Source organism: Astyanax mexicanus, chromosome 4, assembly GCF_023375975.1.
Source record: "Astyanax mexicanus isolate ESR-SI-001 chromosome 4, AstMex3_surface, whole genome shotgun sequence".
Lineage (NCBI taxonomy): Eukaryota > Metazoa > Chordata > Actinopteri > Characiformes > Acestrorhamphidae > Astyanax > Astyanax mexicanus.
The window spans coordinates 13,280,088-13,301,102 of record NC_064411.1 but is presented as its reverse complement, the minus strand read 5'-3'; the positions used below and the strand labels follow the sequence as shown (position 1 = coordinate 13,301,102).

The window sequence follows — 21,015 nt, the reverse complement described above, 5'->3', positions numbered from 1 at the left end:
CGTTTAGCGTTCACTGGCCCTGATCACACAGCTGAGAAAGTTTTGTTTAATTAGTCCTCAAATCTTCAGCGTTTGCCTTCAGAGCTGATTTGCTCCTGGAAAATTCAGAAAACAGTCTGATTGGTTGTTGCATGGTTGTGGAGAAACACAGCGATAGAAGTAATATATAAAAAACTATCAACTATAAAATATAATATACTTAAAATCTGCACAGTAACTATAAGTTATTATTAGTTATATTTATATCTGACATTTATAAGGATTTAAATTTCTGTTCAGTACACAGACTTAATAACTGTAGCTTAATATAGCAGTTATAGGCAAGGGCGTAGGAGCGGGCTTGATATTGGGGGGGGGACACATTTGCGAATATGAACCAAAGCCCACCCTATAGTTTCCTAGAACAACATTTGTGGGATTATTTTTTATCACAAATAATCATTTTTTTTCTGTATTTTGTTTATAATTAGTTACATCCAATAAAAGGTGATTTTACAGCCTAAACACGTTACTCCACATTACATTTACTGTTGTTAGAAAAAAATTATGCATGCAATGTCTGAATTATATACATAGTACAAAAACTGATCAGTTATCACCTAATATTTAAAATAATATAACAGTATTGGTTATTATTATTATGTATTGTATGTCAATTCTGTTGTATATTTACATTTTCTTTGGTTCCTGCGCTTTTAATTTGTTTTTACTGAGAACACTTCTTTCTACTGAGAGAATGTAACTACGTTTCCTAGAGATTTTTGGCAGAAGTTAATATAAACGTCAGGACATGTGGTCTTACTGTGAACTACATATGAACAGAAGTCAGGTTAGATCAGTGTTTCTTAACCCTGTTCTTACATATTCTACTGCATATTAACACTGTTCTGCATATTCTACAGCTTCCTCTGTTTAAAGGCACTTGAATAAAGTAAGTGGTGGTATGATGTGTCTAATAAACTGCTGAATATACATAATGATTCATTTAGGATCCATAGGGGGCTAAGAGATTTTAACAGGTTAACTCAATAAATGATTGTTTATTAGCTGATCAGTTGGATCTGATGGAAAACACAGTTTTAGGGCAGTGATGATCAGGGTTAAGAAACTGCTTTAAACTACCAACATTACCCAGTGTTGTACTAAATTCTGTCTATCCTCTACATCCAGCTTCTAGCTAACTGCAATCCTAAATTAATAAACAGTTTGAAAATGTAATCGTGATTAGCTGATCAGATACAGGGCAAGTTGAACATTACGTATATAGTTTTTTTTTTCTTTAATCTTGACTCCCAATCAAGGTAATTCCAAAGTTAAGGTAACTCACTAACACAGCTGCAGTTTATTAATCACAGTGGGGTTAAACTGTGTGCTGATTCAGAGACGTGTATTTTTAACCAGCTATCAGAAACATATCATCACAGTTTACATGATTAGATACCATTACCTTTCTTTTAGAAAAAAAAATCACCGTATATCCATATCTTAAAATCAGCTGCAGCCGATCCCGCTGCTAAATCTCACAGCGAGGGAGGGGCTTCCCCCACCAACATACTGACACCTCCACGCGCCGCAAAAACAGCAAGCTGATTGGCTGTTTCTCCTGAGAGGCGGAACTTAATTCCTGAACCGGCTCCGTGATTGGTCCAGTCTGTCTCCTCATTAGTAGCACAGCTGAGCTGAGCGAAACAATATCATTTTTGGGGGGACAAATCCACCTGTTTCTAATATTGGGTGGGACATGTCAACTCAATATAAAAACACCACTGTCATATAACCAAGAGAGACATCAGCCAAAATGCACTTCTCCCCTCTCTCTCCCTCTCTCTCTCTCTCTCTCTCTCTCTCTCTTTTTCTTTCTCTCTCTCTTTCTCTCTCTCTCTCTCTCTCTCTCTCTCTCTCTCTCTCTTCCGAAGCTGAATTTAGAGCGACGCTACAAATAATATAAAACTCAGTTCAGTTAACTAAAATAAGATGAGTGCAGAAAAGTTAATTAAATATTGTCAAATATAAATAATAGCTTGAGGTTTTGGTGAGCTATTTCCATGTTGAAACTGAAACTTTTATTACTATCAGGCTTTTTATTCAGAAAGCCTGTGGTTGTTTTCAATTAGTTTTTTTAATGAGTTTATATTTTATATTACTTATTTTTATTATTATTAATTTTTTTTGTTTATTTATCAAAATAGTTTATATAAATAACTATCATATATATATATTTTTTCTCCCATGATTCCCATGTTCTTAGTTTATTAATATTAATTTTATAATATCTTATCATTTTACTTTATTTTCACTACTGTTATTTTTTCTTCATAAAATATAATTCTTTACTTTTTATGTGTCTTTTTGTAATCTTTTTCAAATGTCCTATTTTTCCTTTTTTACGTATATATTTTATTTGTGTAGAGTAAATGTCAGTTTTTATTTCTATTTTTTATATATATATTTTATCTGTTTTAAACTGTAAATGCTCAGCTGCATTGTAAATGAGGATCCCCCTCCAGTGTAAATAATGGTTGATTGATTGATTAATATTCAGTGTTGTAAACCCAGTTTTTACATAAACAATAAAGAGAATAAAATAACATTACTCTTCTCTTATATGAGCTGCTGGTGAATCTTCACAGTGTGACGGCGCAGTCCCCCAGCACGCGCTCAGCAGCCCCTCCCCCTGGCCATGGGCGGGGCATGTACAACGGGAGAGCGTTTGTTCACTCTGTTAGTGCGCACCCAAATACCACCGTCCATCCGGGTGTATCAAACCAAACAGACCAATAAAATACAGAGAACCGTCGCATCCCTAATACACACTAAATATATCACTAAATATAACACTAAATATATCACTAAATATAACACTACACACTAAATACAACACTACACACTAAATATAACACTAAATATAACAACACTACACACTAAATATATCACTACACACACTAAATATAACACTACACACACTAAATATAACACTACACACACTAAATATAACACTACACACTAAATATAACACTACACACTAAATATAACACCACACACACTAAATATAACTACACACTAAATACACTCTGTGTGTGTTCTTGTGTTCAGACGGCTGTGATTTCACTCTGGATCTGAACACAGCGCAGTGTTATCTCTCTCTGAGTGAGGAGAACAGGAGGGTGGAGTTTAGAGCGGAGCTGCAGTCGTATCCTGATCATCCAGAGAGATTTGATGAGTGGTCGCAGGTTCTGAGTAGAGAGAGAGTTACTGGTGTTACTGGACGCTGTTACTGGGAGGCTGAGTGGAGCGGAGGAGGAGGAGCTGCTGTAGCTCTGAGTTATAAAACCATCAGCAGGAAAGGATGGGGATCAGACTGTGTGTTTGGAGAGAATATAAACTCCTGGAGTCTGTTCTGCTCTGATAACAGTTACTCTGTTCATCACAATAATAACAGCACTGATCTCTCCACTCCTCCCTCCGGCTGTAGGAGAGTAGGAGTGTATGTGGACTGTCCCTCCGGCACTCTGTCCTTCTACAGAGTCTCCTCTGATACACACTCACCCTCACACTCACACACTCTCACACACTTACACACATTCTACACCACCTTCACTCAGCCCCTCTATGCAGGGTTTTGGGTTTATGTTTCTGGCTCCTCAGTGCGTCTGTGTAAGATAGAATAACCTTGTGTGTAACAGAGATTCGATGTGTGTGTGTGTGTGTGTGTGTGTGTGTGTGTGTGTGTGTGGGAGGGAGAATTGGTATATAAGTATGTAAATATTTTATATAGATGATTTTGTAATTTTTTCCAGAACCTTTATTTTAATTACTGTTATCTTTATTCACTACTGTTATTATTGTTAATTATTGTTTTATTTTATTGTAAAATTGGTTCATATTAATAAAGCTAAATAAATGAAGAAAGGTGAAGAGGAGTCTGATGATTTTTTTGTGTGTTTTGCTAAATGAAATTTAGATCTGAAAAAAGTATCTACTGGAATTAATGTCACAATTTGTTATCTAACAACGGCACTGACCTTTCCATAGTAATTAGTAGAGGTGTATTCAACTAAGGATTTCCATTTAGTCAACTAATAGTCAAATCAGTTTTTTTTTCCTAGAGCACCGTAAACGGGATCCCCGTTCTCTTCTGGACTTTTTTCCACTTCAAAGGAAAAACCTAAAACACTCAGATCAATGAATAAACATGGTAGGTTGGCTTTATTTAGCTTTTATTTATTTATTTACTGAAACCGAAGAGAACGTTTACAAAAAAAAGTCACCGTCAGTGCAGTGCGCATATCACACATAAAACAGGAATAAAACGGCTTTTAAAACAACAAAATGTGCGTTCTCTCATCTCTCATTTAGCAACCTAATAGCTTTAAAATAATTCTCAGTTGGGAAACGTGTTGGCTAACTTTGGATGACCTGTCAGTGAGACTCTCGGCTATTTCTGCTACCGCTGAATACGCCTTTTCTCTTTGCGCATCAGAGAGAAAGGAGAGCTTCTTAAAGCGGGTCTAGTACAGCAGCACTGATATAGACGCTCCTTTCCAAGCCTGGATCTTTCAGCTCCTATCGCCTGTCCATCTCATCCGACAGTATAGTTTTGATGTTTTTTGTGATTTTGCTGTCGTCATCACGCACCACCAAATGCTGTTTTTTAATGCTCATGAGCATGGGGACAGTAACAGACAGGGATACGTTGGTGTCTTGTGACAAAATCTCTGTCAGAGTGACCATTGGTTTAAGAACAGCAACTATGTCCTCTGCTGTGCGCCACTGTGATGTGGAGAGATCCAGGTCACGATCTGACCGTTTGCTCACACTTGTATCCATCAGTACGGCTAAATTGGGCAGCTTTTACTCAATAAGGCGATAAAGCGTCAAATAGACAGAATTCCACCTAGTTACAACATCCTGCACTAATTTATGCTGAGGGACATTCTGTTCTTTCTGTTTATCTTGGAGTGCTGAGGTGGCCTTTGCGCTTTTTTTGAAATGAGAAACACTGCGCCTTGCAGCAGCAACAGTACGGCAAATAGGGTCCTGTTTTAGCGCACTGTTAATGCACAGTTGTAGCGTGTGGCCCACGCAGCGCACTCCTTTCATATTTCCCCACGCTGGCTGCTGGGTCAGCTGACTGGTGCACGCAACCATGTTTGCCGCATTGTCATGTACCACAGACACTATTTTAGTGCTTTGGATGTCCCACTCAGAAATGATCTCCGTCAGATCTCTTGCAATGTGATCGGCTGTGTGACTGTCATCCATTTTTTTTTGTTTCTAAAACGAAACTCTCCAGTCGCCAGTCTTCAGTGATGAAATGTGATGTGACTGTGAGATAGGCTTCCATCTGGATCGAAGTCCAGATATCTGTTGTGAAGCTGACTGCTTCACAGTTCTGTATTGCCTTGTATACCTCTGATCTTGTTATTAAATATTTTGTGTGCAGGACATCCATCACTGTTGCTCTTGTAGGGACGATGTAGCCCGGCTCAAGTGTGCGCAAAAGTGCTTTAAATCCCTCGCCCTCAACAATGCGCACTGGTCTCACATCAAGCGCGTCAAACTCCGCAATTTTTTCAGTAATTTCCGTTTTTCTTTTCTGTGACAATGGTGGTCTCAAATCAATAGTTTTTTGTGTTAATCTCGGGCCGCTGGTGCTGCAGACATGCTGGCTGAGCTGTCAACATGAGTCTACGGGTGTAACTGTCAGAAAAAAGACACATAACTGTTAATATTTGTTTTATTCGATGCCCGCATTGATAAACGGCTGAACTGTTTTTTCGCCTTACCCGTTTCAAATGATACGCCATGTTGGTTGTTGTCATGTGATATGCAAGAAGTTGAACTTGCACTTTACTTTCTTGGGATCATTTTTATCTACCTAATATAATTCCACAACAAACATAAAAAAGGGGGTGGACAAAAGTATTGGCACCCTTTGAAAAATCATGTGATGCTTCTCTAATTTGTGTAATTAACAGCACCTTTTACTTACCTGTGGCACATAACAGGTGGTGGCAATAACTAAATCACATTTGCAGCCAGTTAAAATTGATTAAAGTCGACTCAACCTCTGTCCTGTGTCCTTGTGTGTACCACATTGAGCATGGAGAAAAGAAAGAAGATCGCAATCATTTTCTGGAAGAAATGGAGTATTATCTTTCTACACTTTCTTCCCTATTTAAACCATCACTTCCTCTCTACCTGCTTGTTGAACAACCAAATAGGTCAAGGGCGTGGGTTAATACAAGCAAAGGTACAATATTGGTCTTTACAGGGTCAAATGTGTTCCCTCCGAAGTACAACGCCATTCCTAACAGTAATAAGTACAAATTTGTACTATTTATCACTGCACTGATAAACAATATATATATTTAACTGAACATTTTTACTTAAAAGCCAGACAATTTTGGTTAATCAAGTTCTTGACACATTCAGTTGATGATAATGTTTAGAATCTTTATAATTTTCGCTGGCACAAAAAACATGGGTACATAAAAGGATTTTAACTAAAAGGCGCTATATAAGTTGAACTTCATTCATTCATTTCTCATTAATGAAATGGTTGATTATTTACAAATAAATTCATAATCAGAGTCATATTTTGTTTGCAAGTATATTTACATAATCCATAAATCATCTTTTTTCATATATTTATTTTTAACACAACATCCTAAAAAACGTTGTAAAGCATTGACTGTCGTGGTAAAGAGAGAAATTTAAGACATTTAAAAAAAACAAATATGAAAAAATACTCTATATAAATTTATGTAACCCTGTGCATGAGTGACATTAATCTGATTTCAAAATTGCCAAAAATGTGCATTTCTAATCATATATCAGATGTCATATCACATTGCAGTAATGATACATGTGAAACTTCATCTTTAAAATGCAAATTAAATGTATTTATTTATTTATTCAAAAGGGACAGTGCACATTGATGAACATTTCAGTTTCAGCATCAATATAAATGTACCAGAGTTAGCTAAAAAGCTAGTTTTCATCTGTAGTCCCTAGGCAGGTTGTTGGAAGAAAAAAAAATGTGTCAACAGCTACACACACAATACAATAACAGCACATACACAGTATACCTACAGTACCACAAACATTTCATAAAATATACCTGGCTATCAGTGATTACAGATTTGTTTTGCTTTCAGTTTCTATTTAAAAGTCAGGTAATTTATACATTTTGGTAACTCAGGGGGTAGACTATGGACTCAGAACTAGAACAAAGCAGACTATGGAGTTAAATCAATATCACCAGAACCTGAAACAAAAAACATATTTCTTGAATATAAACGGTGTGTAATCTGCTGTTCTTGAAAAATTGACCTTCAAATATTAAGATATTTACAATTCAGGTATTAAATGGTTCAGTTTAGAACAGTTTTAAAATGACAGATAGCCCACATTTCACCTAAATAAAATAATTAAGGTACAAACATTTTAAGTAAAAAGAAAATCATGTAGCAAAAAAAATACTTTAACGATTAAAAATTCAGGTAAAAAAAATCAGGTTGTAGAAATTCAGGTAAAAAAAAGGTTATAAAATGTTTATGTTCCCAGGCATAACTGCTATTGGTGCGTTGAGAGGAAAAATAAAGTCCCCATCTACACAAGCAATGCAGGAAGCTCAGTTTGAACAAAGCCTCTTTAAAAAGGGGTTACAGAGCTTGTCTCCGCCTTAGCCCCGCCCTCTCATCTGTAATCCCTCCTGTCTCATTTGTAACCCAGCCCCCTCTTTACTTACACAGGTGTCCCTTGTGTGTGCCTGTGTATAAATACCCCATGTGTTCCTTGGTTCTCTGTCTGCTTTTTGTTTGAGCCTGTCTGATGTTTTTCTGTGTTTGTTGAGCGGCTGAATTGCTGTCTTTTTGTCTACAGAGTTCTGGTTTGTTTTCTTTATATTGTTTGATTATTTTTGTTAATTTCACTTTTGTTTGTTAAGACCTGGTGTAGTCTTTTATTTTATAGTCTTTGTTTTTCATTGTCTCAGTTATTATTTGTTTTTGTTATATGGAAAATAAAAGCAACTTGCATCTGCATCCTGCCTCCTCCATGTTCCAGTGAGGAAAGGAAGTCAGTGGAGTCACTATGTGACAAAGAGCTGGTGCAGATGTATTCAGAAATATACCGCTCCTTATCCACAAAGGAATCAGTCTCCATCTTAATGAATGTGGACAAACTGCACACAAGCAACCTGCCTCCAGTAAACCCAAAAGCTGGAGAGGTGTACATTTATGTGTACAATAATGAGAATACCAAACAAGACTGGAGAGCAGATTATATCATGTGGAAAAATGAGGGCATAAGAACCCTTAAACATGATATTCATATCCTCTAAGTGCGCTAATTTGCTGTGAAAAATGAAGAAAAAGTTGTTCTGGAAAAAGGTATACGAACTATGCAGTAGCAAATCACCATACTTTCTTCTCTTCACTACTTGAGAGATGAGACAGACTATGTTCCAAAGCCCCATGGGAATTCAAAAGACTGTAACTGGAATTTCGTCAGAACTGCTCAGTTCAGTCACATTAAGTTTGTCACATTAAGAGGAAGAAGAGACGACCCCCTGCATCTGTGTACAGAGACCTCATTTACCAACCAGCTTCTCACAGCAAGGAGCACATGGAGGTTTGTCTCCCAAGAAACATGATGCAGGTAGAAAACACAATCAAACGTGTGCTCTTACAAGACGACATGCTGCACCAAAATGATGTAATTGCAACATACACACTCAGCGAATACCTTAAAGGTTTTGTGCATGATGTGGGCTGATATCTACCCAGAGTTGCTCATTGTTGCCGCAAATTACAGAAGTTAAGGATACCGATTGCCTATATGGATAGTGGTGTCCCAATCCTCCTTCATTATGACACAACATTCGATTTGGGAGATTATTATGTCTCTCCCCTTCTTTTCCGTTAAAAGGGTTTTAAAGAGTGTCCCTTTATACCCTTAGCCTTCCACATTGACCAGACCTGGAGTGCAAAAACTCACAAAAGCTTATTCACAGATTTGCTTGATCTTTTTCTGGAACTCATCTCCCCACAGTTTGTCATATGCACTGATCGAGAGGCTGCAATAGACCTGGCTATACGTTCAGTGCTTCCAGCAGTTGCAATAGTAAACTGCTAGAACCACATCCTACTCAATGTAAAGTTTAAACTGTGAGAGTTGAAAGGTAATCGTGATGTAAATATGTACACCAACGATATCAGAGATCTTCTGGAGTCGGACACCAAGGAAGACTGGGACAGGAATCTTGAACTGTCCAACAAATGGAGCTCAGTATTTGCTGAGTATTTCCGGAGGCACCTGGAAGTCCCAATGGAGAGGTCTGCCAGATTTGCACTGCAAAATCTAGGCCTAACACTTTCTAACAAGTCACAAAAAATCCTTCAGAACGTTTTAATGCGACCCTTAAAAGGTTGGTGGACTGGAACGAGGTCAGACCAGAGAAGATGGTTCTCTCACTCTGCAATCTCCGGACATACTATTTAAATGAAGTCCTGAGAGGCTGCTGCAATCTGGGGAACTACCACCTAAACAAGGTGAGTTTGAGAGTTTGGAGAGGGACATAAAAGACACTAATTTCCCACCTGATGTGATGATTCTACAGGAAATTTCTGGGTTACACAGAGACCAAGTGTCTCAATCCAATCAACAGACCTTTGCTTCTTCAGAAACAGGCTTTGACATCGAGACTGTCGCTTGCACAGCTCATCATTTCCATGGACAGATTAATCCTTGTGCCAAAATCATAGTCTTTTATTATTAAAGAGTGGATGGGGGAAAAATATATTGCCTCACTGGCCCCAAAAGAGCAGTGCTCCTGCAATTCTGTCTCACAGTGCTGTCACATCCTAGCAACCAGACTGGCTATTGGCTAAGAAGTGGGGCAGAAGAAAAACTTCTATTTGAAGAAGGTGGTGAGGAGGGCTGGTAGGAGAAGATCGGGGTTAAAAGGTCCAACTAAAGAAATATGTTCAGAGAATAGCATTACAAGTTATATGTCACAGTGAATTAAATGTAACTGCTCACCCTCAGCCTGTAACCACCCCACCGGCAGGAACCACTATCAGCAAGCAATAGTCCCTCTCTTGAAATCAATAATGATATATAAAGATATGTCAGTCGCCCTGGGGACCTCCTCCGCATAATTGAGTTTCCCCTTTTCCCCTTTTTTTTGCCACGAATACCTCAAGGTGGTCTTGTGGGGCCTAGGTCAAAAACCAGTCCCGGCTTGAAAAATCTATCTGGGTGCTTAAAATTTACAGTGGTTGTACCGGTTCCAGAGTGGAAGTGGAGTCGGAAAATGTGTGGGAGCCCCGCCCACCACCAAGTGGCTTTAGGAGCGTCTAATCGAGTTGGACGTGAGCGCCGGGCACTGACCCCAGGTGGCTAATCTGGCCTGATCATTTTATTTGGTTAGGACTTGGGATCTGGATTTCCAGACAGTTTGGCCAGACCATCTGACTTTTCTATTGAATGAGAAAGTTCACAGTCCATGTTAAATCTGACAGATTGGTGAGGAAGTCCCTAATGCAAACCCTAACTAACCCTAACCCTATCCTCAAACCAAACCTCAAATCAAACCTAAATCTAACCATACCTAACCTTACCAAAAAGGTGCATTATGTAGAACCTGAGAGCGAGTGTTTGAAATGGCTACAGTAGTCCAATTTCAAAACACCACAGAGAGTTGTCTGCTCCGCCCACCGCTTCCCAGCCACAAAGGTTATTTGGGTTGCCAAATTCAGGAGGCTGTTTCTACACAATGGTAAGACTAGTAGGAGAGGCAGAGAACAAAGAGTACGAGCAAGAGGAGAAATACAGCAATTCTAAACTCCTCTAAAACCTGTATCTAACGTTATATTGACTATGTTACACAAGGAGCACTGAAGCAGCTCTGCTAGCTGGCTCCTTTGCTGCAGCGCAGATCGATGTAGTGTAGTGTTAAGTGCTGGCAACCTCGGTGGGAGGAGTTAATATTGGCGAACAAGCTGCAGGAGGAGTCAGAGGACAAAACAAACACAAAACCCCGGGACGGCCTGCACATTTAAAATAGGAACGTACTGCTGAAGCCGTGCTGACAAGAGATGCCAGTGCTTTCAAGAATAAAAACAAGAGATTTAGACAAAAAAAAAAAAAAGTGGTGTGCAGTGAGGCCCTTGTAACCCTTCAGAGAAGGGGTGACTAAGTGCATGCAAATAATTACATAATTTTCAATCAGGAAATATGTATTATATTTATTGTAAGTGTATGGACTTATTTTATAAATGAACTTAAAATAATTAAAACAGCAACTAATTCAAAGCATTAGTCTGTGTTTTTCAGTTGCTACAGGACTCTTATCTGACTGATAGCGGTACTGACTAATCAAAGCTTTTTAAAATGGCTTCTGCCCCTGTGTGTCTGCGTGGACTCTTCTCCTGATTTTGAGAAGTGTAATGTAGGAATAAATCTGTTAGCAAAGTCATAGGACAATCTAACCAATCAGATTCATGATTTTCACTCCAGGGGTGGGGTCATGCTGAAGGGGTAAGTGTTGATTAGTCGTAAAACGTGCGCATGCTGGCCTAGTTCAGTAGTTAGCTAACTGGAGCTTAGAACACGCAAACCAATATGCCTATTGGGAGACTCCAACCTAGCCAAGATCACAGAACACAAATACAGTGAGCTACAGATCAAAAGCTATCCGAGAGGAACATTTAGACAGGCGCAAAATGTGCATGCTAAGGTACACACAGTCCTCCTTGCATTTGGCATTAACCACCGCAACCAAAAGTGCAAGGAGACAGCTGTGAAACAAATGCAGCATGCTGTAAAGGCAGCTGGAGAAAAAATTCCAGGTGCAGCAGTCTGGATCCCATTTCTCAAAACAACTAAAGTTGGAAGAGAGAGAACAACTAAATGCTTACATCAAAAAGCACATGGCCTACCTACCTCTGCTCCTAGCTGAGCACTTTAAAGTAACTCAGGACAAAGTTCACAGGACACCAGACTGTGCTAAGGCCATGTTAAATCTTGGGGCCAAACGATTAAATTTTGCAAAGAGGTGGTTTTGCAAATTTTGCAAAGAGTATTAAATCTGGCTAGACACTTCATACCTACTGAAGGTCTATTAAAAATATCAGTCCATTACAATAAAATACGCTACATGACACAAAAGTGAACTTCCTGGACACTATAACTTTTAAAGGAAGCGGGTTTGCAGACACTCAAACTCGACATTAGGGTTTATTAGGGTCTAAAGATACAGACACACATTCCCTCTTATTCAAATCCAGCTATCAGCCAAAGCATACCTTCAAAGGCTTTAAATCACAGCTACTGCGGTTTCGTAAAATCTTTACCCAACAGGGAGACTTTTGGGAAGCAAAAACAACCCTGTTCCCCAAGCTCTCAGGAAAAGCGGTTACTCCCGACCTTTCCTGAAACAATGCCATAGGAACATCTTATCTAAAAACAAGGAATCAGACACAGAAATAATCCCATTATTTACAACATTCTCAAGAGCTAGTCTTAATCTAAACAGAAATCTCAAAGCAAATTTTGAAAAATTCATGGAGAAAGACAAAATGCTGGACTGCCACAAGGTTATCTCAGCCTACGGCAAGAATAAGAACCTGACGGATTTACTGGTTCAGAGCAAACTACCCCAACTACAAAATTCCCAAAATGTATCCCGAGAATTCACTGAATTCAAACCTAAGAACTGGATCTCCAATCCACGCACAGGGGAATTGTTCAAAATCTGGCCACCCTTAGAACACAACATTAGCAACTGCATTTATCTAATTTACTGCCAAAAACGTAATCTACAGTATGTGGGGGAAACTAGGAACACCTTGGCCACTAGAATGTGGCAACAGACATTACATTATACATAAGAATGAAACACAGACCTGGTTAGTCCAACATTTTATTAAAACACGGGGTTCAGTCATTGAGAGTCATGGGACTGCAATTTAATACATCATGGTCCCAACCAAAAAAGGAAAGACATGGAAAAAGTTTGGATTAATCATTATTGCTCAATGAGCAAATCAGCCGAGATCTGAAATTAGGAACAATATGGGGAAGAGGGAGACGGTGGGAGAATGGTCGGGCTTGGTGACGTGTGGTAGGCCCATGCCTAACAAAGGTTCTGGACCGGTCCATTCTTGCTGGACTTGTTTGGGGCTTTGGAAGTTTTGGTCCCTAACCCAACTCTCTAAATCTAACCCTAAATCCGGCTTTTGCACTTTGCAAAATAGCCGACCATCAGCAGACCGGCTTGCCCTGCCCAAAACAGGGCCTATAAAAGAGGCCACAGACCAAACCTCAGCATCTAGAAAACTTCTCCACACAAAGTGTGTTTGGTGGTTTTGTTAATGGGTCTTTGTTAAGGTTAATCAGGACGGGCTGACTGTTTCTCTCTGTTTCAAAGAAAGTGTGTCCAATCTGCAAGGGGAACTTGCAGACATGCCCAACTTGCGAGTGCCCAGTTCAGAGACAATTTGGGCTGCCCCTCTCCGTGAAAAAAGACTTTTGAGGCTGGACATGCACCTCTCCAGTAGACACAAACTCTCTGGCAGTGACCTAGAGGTGGTATTGTTCTCAGCCAAGCAGGACTGTATACAGGACAAGTACCTCCACTCTCAGAAGGGGTTCGCCCTGACATCCATCAAGGTCATGCTTCTCAATGCCTTTGCCTTCGTGAACAATTTCAAGGCCTTTTATTCAGATTTCTGGGCTTAGTTCAACCAAGCTGGACCGTATTCAAGTGCAGCTTCAGCGGCTGAGTCATGACAAGCATGTGCAGTGCTAACCCATCAGCTTGGTAAAAACAGACAGTGCCTTTGGGAATGCGCTTCTGTCTCTTTACGGCAGGGAGCAGAGTCCATGTGTGTTCCAGTGGAACAGCAAGCAGGTCCAGAAACTGAACAGCTTTCCACACTCCAGATTCGGTTTCAGTTTAGGTGTTACATAAGCTACGTTCACATTACCAGGCTAAAGTGATTTAAATCAGATTTTTTGCTCAATAAGACTCAGATCGGATTTTTGTATGGCTGTGTGAATGTGCCAAATCTGTTTTTTTTTTCAAAATCAGATTTGAGTCACTTTCATATGTGGTCCTAAACTGAATACATATCTAATCCATGGACATGCGACAACTCAACTGAACTCATTAATGCAATGATTGAGAGACAATTAAAAAAGGACATTTCACATTTTTCTGATGTTTTTAAACAGACAACTGCTGGAATCACACTCTGCAAAATGTGAAAGTCATATTGGGATATCTGGAAGAGATCAGGAGAAATGGACATTGTGCAGAAGTCCATGTGCAACATCAGATCTCCTTAAATGTAAATCTGAAGAAGACTGGAAGAAAACTTGCTAAACATTCTACTGCTTGGAGTTTGGAATTCTGGGAATATTTTGGAAATGTAGAAGTCCACACAAAAAAATCAGACAGGTTTGCGCTACAAAATCGTGGCTTAACACAGTCCACTGTAATCAACAACAAAGTTTCATCTGCACACTAAAAAGGAAAAAAGGATGGTGGAAGGGAACCATGTCAGACCATACAGAAAATATTCTGGCTGTAAGGTTGGGGAAACGTAATTGAACAGATTAGAAAGTTGTACATGCTGCAGATTGTGTCAGTGCGTCTCTCTCTCTCTCTCTCTCTCTCTCTCTCTCTCTCTCAGCACTCACCACACAACACGCAAGATTATTTTAGAGACTGCAGATGCAGATGAAGCTGTAGAAGCTGGGACTGATAAACCTGAGACATTCACAGGTGACATTATAAGTGGAGACATCATGAGCCAAAAATGCGAGGTCATCGAGGGGGTGAACCTAAGAACCCTACTGACAAGAGGTCACCGCTGTGGAGCATTTGTCAAAAATATTAAGGTGTGAAGAACATTTTCACTTTAAGATAAGTTGGTGAACAGAAGTCGTTTAACATTAACACTATTTTCTCATCTGTCCGCACTTTAAAAAATCACAAACACACACAGAGGGGCAGGACAGTCAGGTAGCTGGACCTGGTGGAGTTGGGGAGGGAACAGGCTGGGGGGAGCAGTGCTGTAGAGTCAGTGCTGCACACAGGTGAACCTGCTGTGGGGGATGGTTTTATGAAGTTAAAGGAGGACGTGTGGATGAAATCAATGATTTTATGAATGCAATTTTTTGCAAATCAGTCAATGTTACATTTCTTTAAATGTGAGTCACATTCCACATACTTAGAGACTGCAGTTTCTCTTTCTGTCAGGATGAGGTTCAGTCCTCTTTTACCAGACATTAATGAACTAATTCTGTGTCTCAGGATTCAAGTGCCTATAGTTTTCACTCTGTAGATTTGCAGTTTTGTCTCTGAATGGACGGTTTCTTGATGCTAAATGTCGTGTCCTGGCCCTGTTCCATGTCTGTCCTGTTCGGGCTCTGTGTTTTTACAGCCCTCCTGTTTTTATCTCCTCCATGTGCTCTGCTGTGTATTCTTCAGTATCTCCACTCCCATCTAGTGCCTTCACCTGTGTTTCATCTGTAGCTCCGCCCCCTCATTACCTTCTCCAGGTTTGACCTGTTTCTTTTCTTCATCTTGTGTGTGTGTATGTATTTATAGCCCTGTGTTCCCTGTTTCCTTTATCGGTTCTTGTACTTTGTGTCAGTTCAGGTTGTGTCTATTTCTGAGTTTTCAGAGTTGCTGTTTTTTGGTTTATAGTTTTTCTTCATGTTGCTAATAAATACTTCCATTTGCGTCCTCCTCTGAATCCTCTCCCTGCTCCTACCTGACTCTAAATAAAGGGTCACATCCAAAAGCTTTCCTAGAATCATTGTGTATTTCTATATTAGACAATAATATATGCTGAAAGCTTTTCCATTTCAAACAGCATTCTGTATGGAGGCATGTATGTTTTGTGTTCCTTGCTGTTAGGAGCAGCTTTAGATGGCTTTTTTTTACCTCATGAGAAAAAAAGAGAATAGTATGCAATTAAGAACCTCGACTCTTTCACTGTACAGTACCTCACAAAAGTGAGTACAGCCCTCATATTTTTGCACATCTCTAGACCTAAACCCTATTGAGTATCAGTGGGGCATCCTTAATGGAAGGAGCGCAAGGTCTCTTAACATCTACCAGCTCTGTGATGTCATCATTTTGGAATGCCACTGAATGGATTCATTTCTGCCAGGCAGCTTCTATGACTTTATTAATACAAGAAATGTTCACTTTCCTTGTAATTATGTCTTTATATTCATCAAATAGACGTATAAGTAACTCCTGTTGAGCAGGAGAGAAAAAAAGCAGAACTTTCTCTCCATTTTTCAAATTTTTTCTAAGCTTTTCAGGGTTCGATCACTGAGCCTTGATTACAAAAGCCTGTCTTGAGTTAGTGGGAACAGGTTGCATCTGGATTTCATTAGTGAAACAGAACTGGCTGGAAATTAATTGTGCTGCTAACTCAAGCGAGGCTTACTCAAATAAGCACTGCTTTTTAAAGCTCTCTTTGTGGAACAGCCCCCTGGTGCTCTGGCTTTATTAATAAAAATTAACGGACAAAAACAATATGGCTTTGGGCCCTTAATATGTGTGGTGACCATGGCACTGTGGTCACTATGAAGAGTCCAGCAGACATCTAAAAGATTGGTGCCTAGAGACGCAGCCTGATGATAGACTAAAATAAATAAATAAATAAAGATAAATAAAGAGATACATCTTGATTAATTTCTTGTTCCTAACTGGTTCAGAACTGATTTAATTCAGAAATTAAGCTTAAAAGAAATTCTTCTGCTTTCCTCAAACAGTAAAATCTGATTGCAGACTGAACTACATTAGAGACTTTAGACACTAGAGAAATCAGATTTTATAGAGTTTTTGTTGATGTGTGAACACAGTCATTATCACAGCTTCTTTATACAGAGTGACCATCCCTCTGTCTATCTGCCCCAGTCCTGCCTTATATTCACCTTAACCACGCCGCCTCATTATCCTCTACACCTGCTGGTAATCTGTAACTCCGCCCACTCATTACCGTTCCCAGGTGAGTGTTGTCTGTGTTTAGTCTATATATAGACCTTTGTTCTCCCGCGCTGATGAAATGTGTGTTAATGTGTGTGTTTGTGGGTTTTGTTTGTTTATCTGACCTTTACCAAACATTTAGCTTTTTGAAGTTTTTTCTCTTAAAACACAACATTCATGCACAACATTCTAAACTCTCCTGCACTGTTTAAGCACTGGCAAGATGAACACAAACACAGCAACGACTCTACTTAAGAAAGTTACGTAGTTTTAACACAGTTTTACATTTCAGTCATTTAACAGACTCTCATTCAAAACAATTTCCAACTTCACTGTTTACTAATAAAACATTCTGAACTAGTCGAGACTAGAACCAAAGCAGGAAACGTGCAAAACTCGCACTCTTTAAAATATTATGCCAAAAATGTTACTAATGTATTATTTAGGCTATTTATGTTGTAATCATCATCACAACATGAACCAACAACAATACTGTTACATTAATAATAAAATAACATTGAAATGCAAGTAAAATCTACACAATAATTGCTATATATTCATTATTAATTGTAACAGACAGTTACTTAAAAAAAACATATTTGCTATTACAATATTTGTATTACTAACTATATATACATCACCATTCTGAATTTGTCTTATTAATATGAGACCTGAGAAATGTGTGTTACTCAGTGGTTCAGCAGAGCACCTACGACGGTGCAGCGGGCGGTGTTCTGACAAATTGTGCAACCCATCTAGATATGCTTCTCAACACCAGTGCCTATGCGTGGAAACATTTATTATTTATTTATCATTTTTTATGGTAATTCTGTTCTTCTTTGGTGCATTACACAACCAGTATTACAAATGCGTAAATGACAGTTAGGTTGATAAAAGTAATACTAAGTAAGCAATGAAAAAAAATTATATATATAATCACCCCTAGTTATAATCACCCCTAATAACTCTAAACTGTCTCCTGATATTTTGATTCAGGTTTTCCTGAATCAGGGTACAGGGTAGCAAAACTCGACAGACACCGGATGGAAGCCTAGTTTGAATCCCAGTCGTTTTTATTCTCTTAATGTTTTTTTCATAATGGCAATTAATGTCTTTTATTTTAAGACACTTTTTACTTTAGTTTTTCTTATGAATATATTCTTAAAAGAAACTTTCTTGCCTACTGTATGGATACCTTTGTTTCTTGGGTACAAACAATGCAAATATACCCTCAAAGGTCCTTAACGTGCAGGTGTGTTTATGTTAATCATTTTAGAGTATCACCCCAGTGACAGTTTAATACCCTTATTCAGAGAGTGCATGTAGCACATTGGCTTTAAAAAAGTACACTAATTCATAAATGTTCACAGCACAAGTTATCTTTACTCAAGAGATGCTTGCTTGAATAATTGACATACATCTTTCCAAGACTGTAAAATACATTTTAGCTAAAAAGCACTTAAAATATATATTTTATTACATTAAAAAATAATTAGGTACATGTTCAAAACACTTGACGTCTAAATCCTCGTGCAGCAATATTAAAGTGATTTATCAGCTTTTTGAATCCTACCGTCCATCGTCTGCACTAATCACCAGGAACTCCTAACGACAGGTCTAGAGCTGTAGTTGGAACCACGGTTCTGGGAAACACCTGAGTAGCTTAACTAAGGTTCGCACTATGTAAGTTTCTAACGTGATTACCTCCATAGTTCCAACTACGCTTTTGGGAAACACCTGCATCGCAGCTGCATCGTCCAGACTATACTTATCAACTACGCTTTTGGGAAATGGACCCCAGGACAGAGGGAGTCTGTAGGACAGAGTCAGGATGTTGAATCTGATCTGAGGAAGATCAGTAGAGGAGATACATGGATGATCTGAAGACTGAAGATGAGTCCGCCTGATGGTTCGTATAGGAAGAGCAGTCAGAGGAGAGCTGCAGTAGACCGGTGTTAAATATGAGACTGCAGAAGCTCTATAGGTTTCTATAGAGAACCCTGGTTCTCAGGTAGAACATCCACCTTTAGATCAGCAGAAACTGGAGCTTAATCACCTGAAAATGGATTCAGTCTAAAGGGAAATGATGTGATATGTAGCTCCTCTGGCTCTGCTCTATATGTGGATTCCTGGCTAAACTGCATCAGTGTGAATTTAATATAGGATCTGCTGTGCATCTGCATCAGTTTCATCAGATGGTCTGAGGCAAGGCAAGTTTATTTGTATAGCATCTTTTATACACAATGGTCATTCAAAGTAAAAATAAAACAATGATTAAACAATATATTTAAAAGAAGTAAAACAACTACATGAATTAGAATAAAAGTGCTGTTACAGCTAGAGAAAGGCATTTCTGATAATTCAAGTTCATAAAATTGTAAAGTAAACATTTAAGAACAGTGTTAAAAGAAAATTACAAGACATTATATTTACAAGAATAGTCAAGTAATGTATACTAAGAACAAAAATCAATCCTAATAATGTGCAAAGCAGAGCAAGTTACACAGTGTGGAAAGCGCAGCTATACAGATGTGTTTTCAGCTTTCAGAGCTTACAGTTAGAGCACATCTCACAGCTTCTGGAAGTTTATTTCCACTGACTGCAGCTTAATGTCTGAAAGCTGCCTCACCATGTTTAGTTCTGGTTCTACACTGCACAAAAAAATAAAGGGAACACTTAAATAACGCAATATAACATATATAATATGTGAAATCAAACTGTCCACTTAGGAAGCAACACTGATTGACAATCAATTTCACATGATGAAGTGCAAATGAAACAGAAAACAGGTGAAAATTATTGGCAATTAGGGAGACATACTCAATAAAGCAGTGGTTCTGCAGGTGGGGACCACTTCAGTACCTATGCTTTTCTAGCTGATCTTTTGGTCACTTTTGCATTTTGTCATTTCTCGCACCATAGAGGTAGCATGAGGCGGAGTCTACAACCCACAGAAGTTGCTCAGGTAGTGCAGCTCATCCAGGATGGCACATCAATGCCAGCTGTGGCAAGAAGGTTTGCTGTGTCTCTCAGCACAGTGTCCAGAGGCTGGAGGCACTACCAGGAGACAGGCCAGTACACCAGGAGACGTGGAGGAGGCTGTAGGAGGGTAACAACCCAGCAGCAGGACCGCTACCCCTTTCCTTTGTGCAAGGAGGAACAGGAGGAGCAGTGCAAAAGCCCTGCAAAGTGACCTCCAGCAGGCCACAAATGTCCATGTGTCTACACAAATAGTTAGAAACCGACTCCATGAGGGTGGAATGAGGGCCCGACTTCCACAGATGGGGGTTGTGCTCAGAGCCCAACACCGTGCAGCAGGGCAATTGGCGTTTGTCAGAGAACACTTCTGGCGCCCTGCGATCTTCACGGATGAAAGCAGGTACACACTGAGCACGTGTGACAGACGTGAGAGAGTCTGGAGACGCTGTGGAGGATGTTCTGCTGCTGCAACATCCTCCAGCATGACCGGTTTGGCAGGGGGTCAGTAATGGTGTGGGGAGGCATTTCTTTGGAGGGCCTCACAGACCTCCATGTGCTCTCCAGAGGTAGCCTGTGTGCTGTTAGGTACCGAGACGAGATCCTCAGACCCATTGTGAGACCATATGCTGGTGCGGTTGGCCCTGGGTTCCTCCTAAAGCAGGACAATGCTAGACCTCATATGGCTGAAGTGTGTCAGCAGTTCCTGCAGGATGAAGGCATTGAAGCTATGGACTGACCCACCCGTTCCCCAGACCTGAATCCAATCCAGCACATCTGGAACATCATGTCTATCTTCATCCACCAACACCACACTGCACCACAGACTGTCCAGGAGTTACTGACGCTTTAATCAAGGTCTGGGAGGAGATTCCTCAGGAGAACATCCGCCGCCTCATCAGGAGCAGCCCAGGCGTTGTAGGGAGATCATACAGGAACATGGAGCACCACACACTACTGAGCCTCATTTTAACTTGTTTTAAGGACATTACATCTAAGTTGGATCAGCCTGTAGTGTG

General features: G+C 39.6%; 2 protein-coding genes across 7 annotated transcripts in view; one reads left to right on the top strand and one right to left on the bottom strand.

Moving 5' to 3' along the window:
• LOC125801107 (zinc finger protein 271-like) overlaps positions 1 to 21,015 on the top strand; it is a 223,993-nt gene that overhangs the window by 30,880 nt on the left and 172,098 nt on the right. For 4 of the 6 annotated variants that reach the window (XM_049477126.1, XM_049477125.1, XM_049477124.1 and 1 more), the window contains one exon: positions 3,094 to 3,915. The exons of 1 other annotated variant lie outside the window; for it this stretch is intronic. In XM_049477126.1, coding sequence (XP_049333083.1) covers positions 3,094 to 3,668 — 575 coding nt within the window. In that variant the 3' untranslated portion in view covers positions 3,669 to 3,915. Of the gene's footprint in view, positions 1 to 3,093; positions 3,916 to 21,015 lie in introns of those variants that run through there. One more of the 6 variants, XM_049477127.1, reaches the window with a different exon arrangement.
• Positions 1 to 21,015, bottom strand: part of LOC125801482 (zinc finger protein 239-like) — a 297,730-nt gene that overhangs the window by 232,772 nt on the left and 43,943 nt on the right. The gene's annotated exons all lie outside the window — the stretch shown is intronic.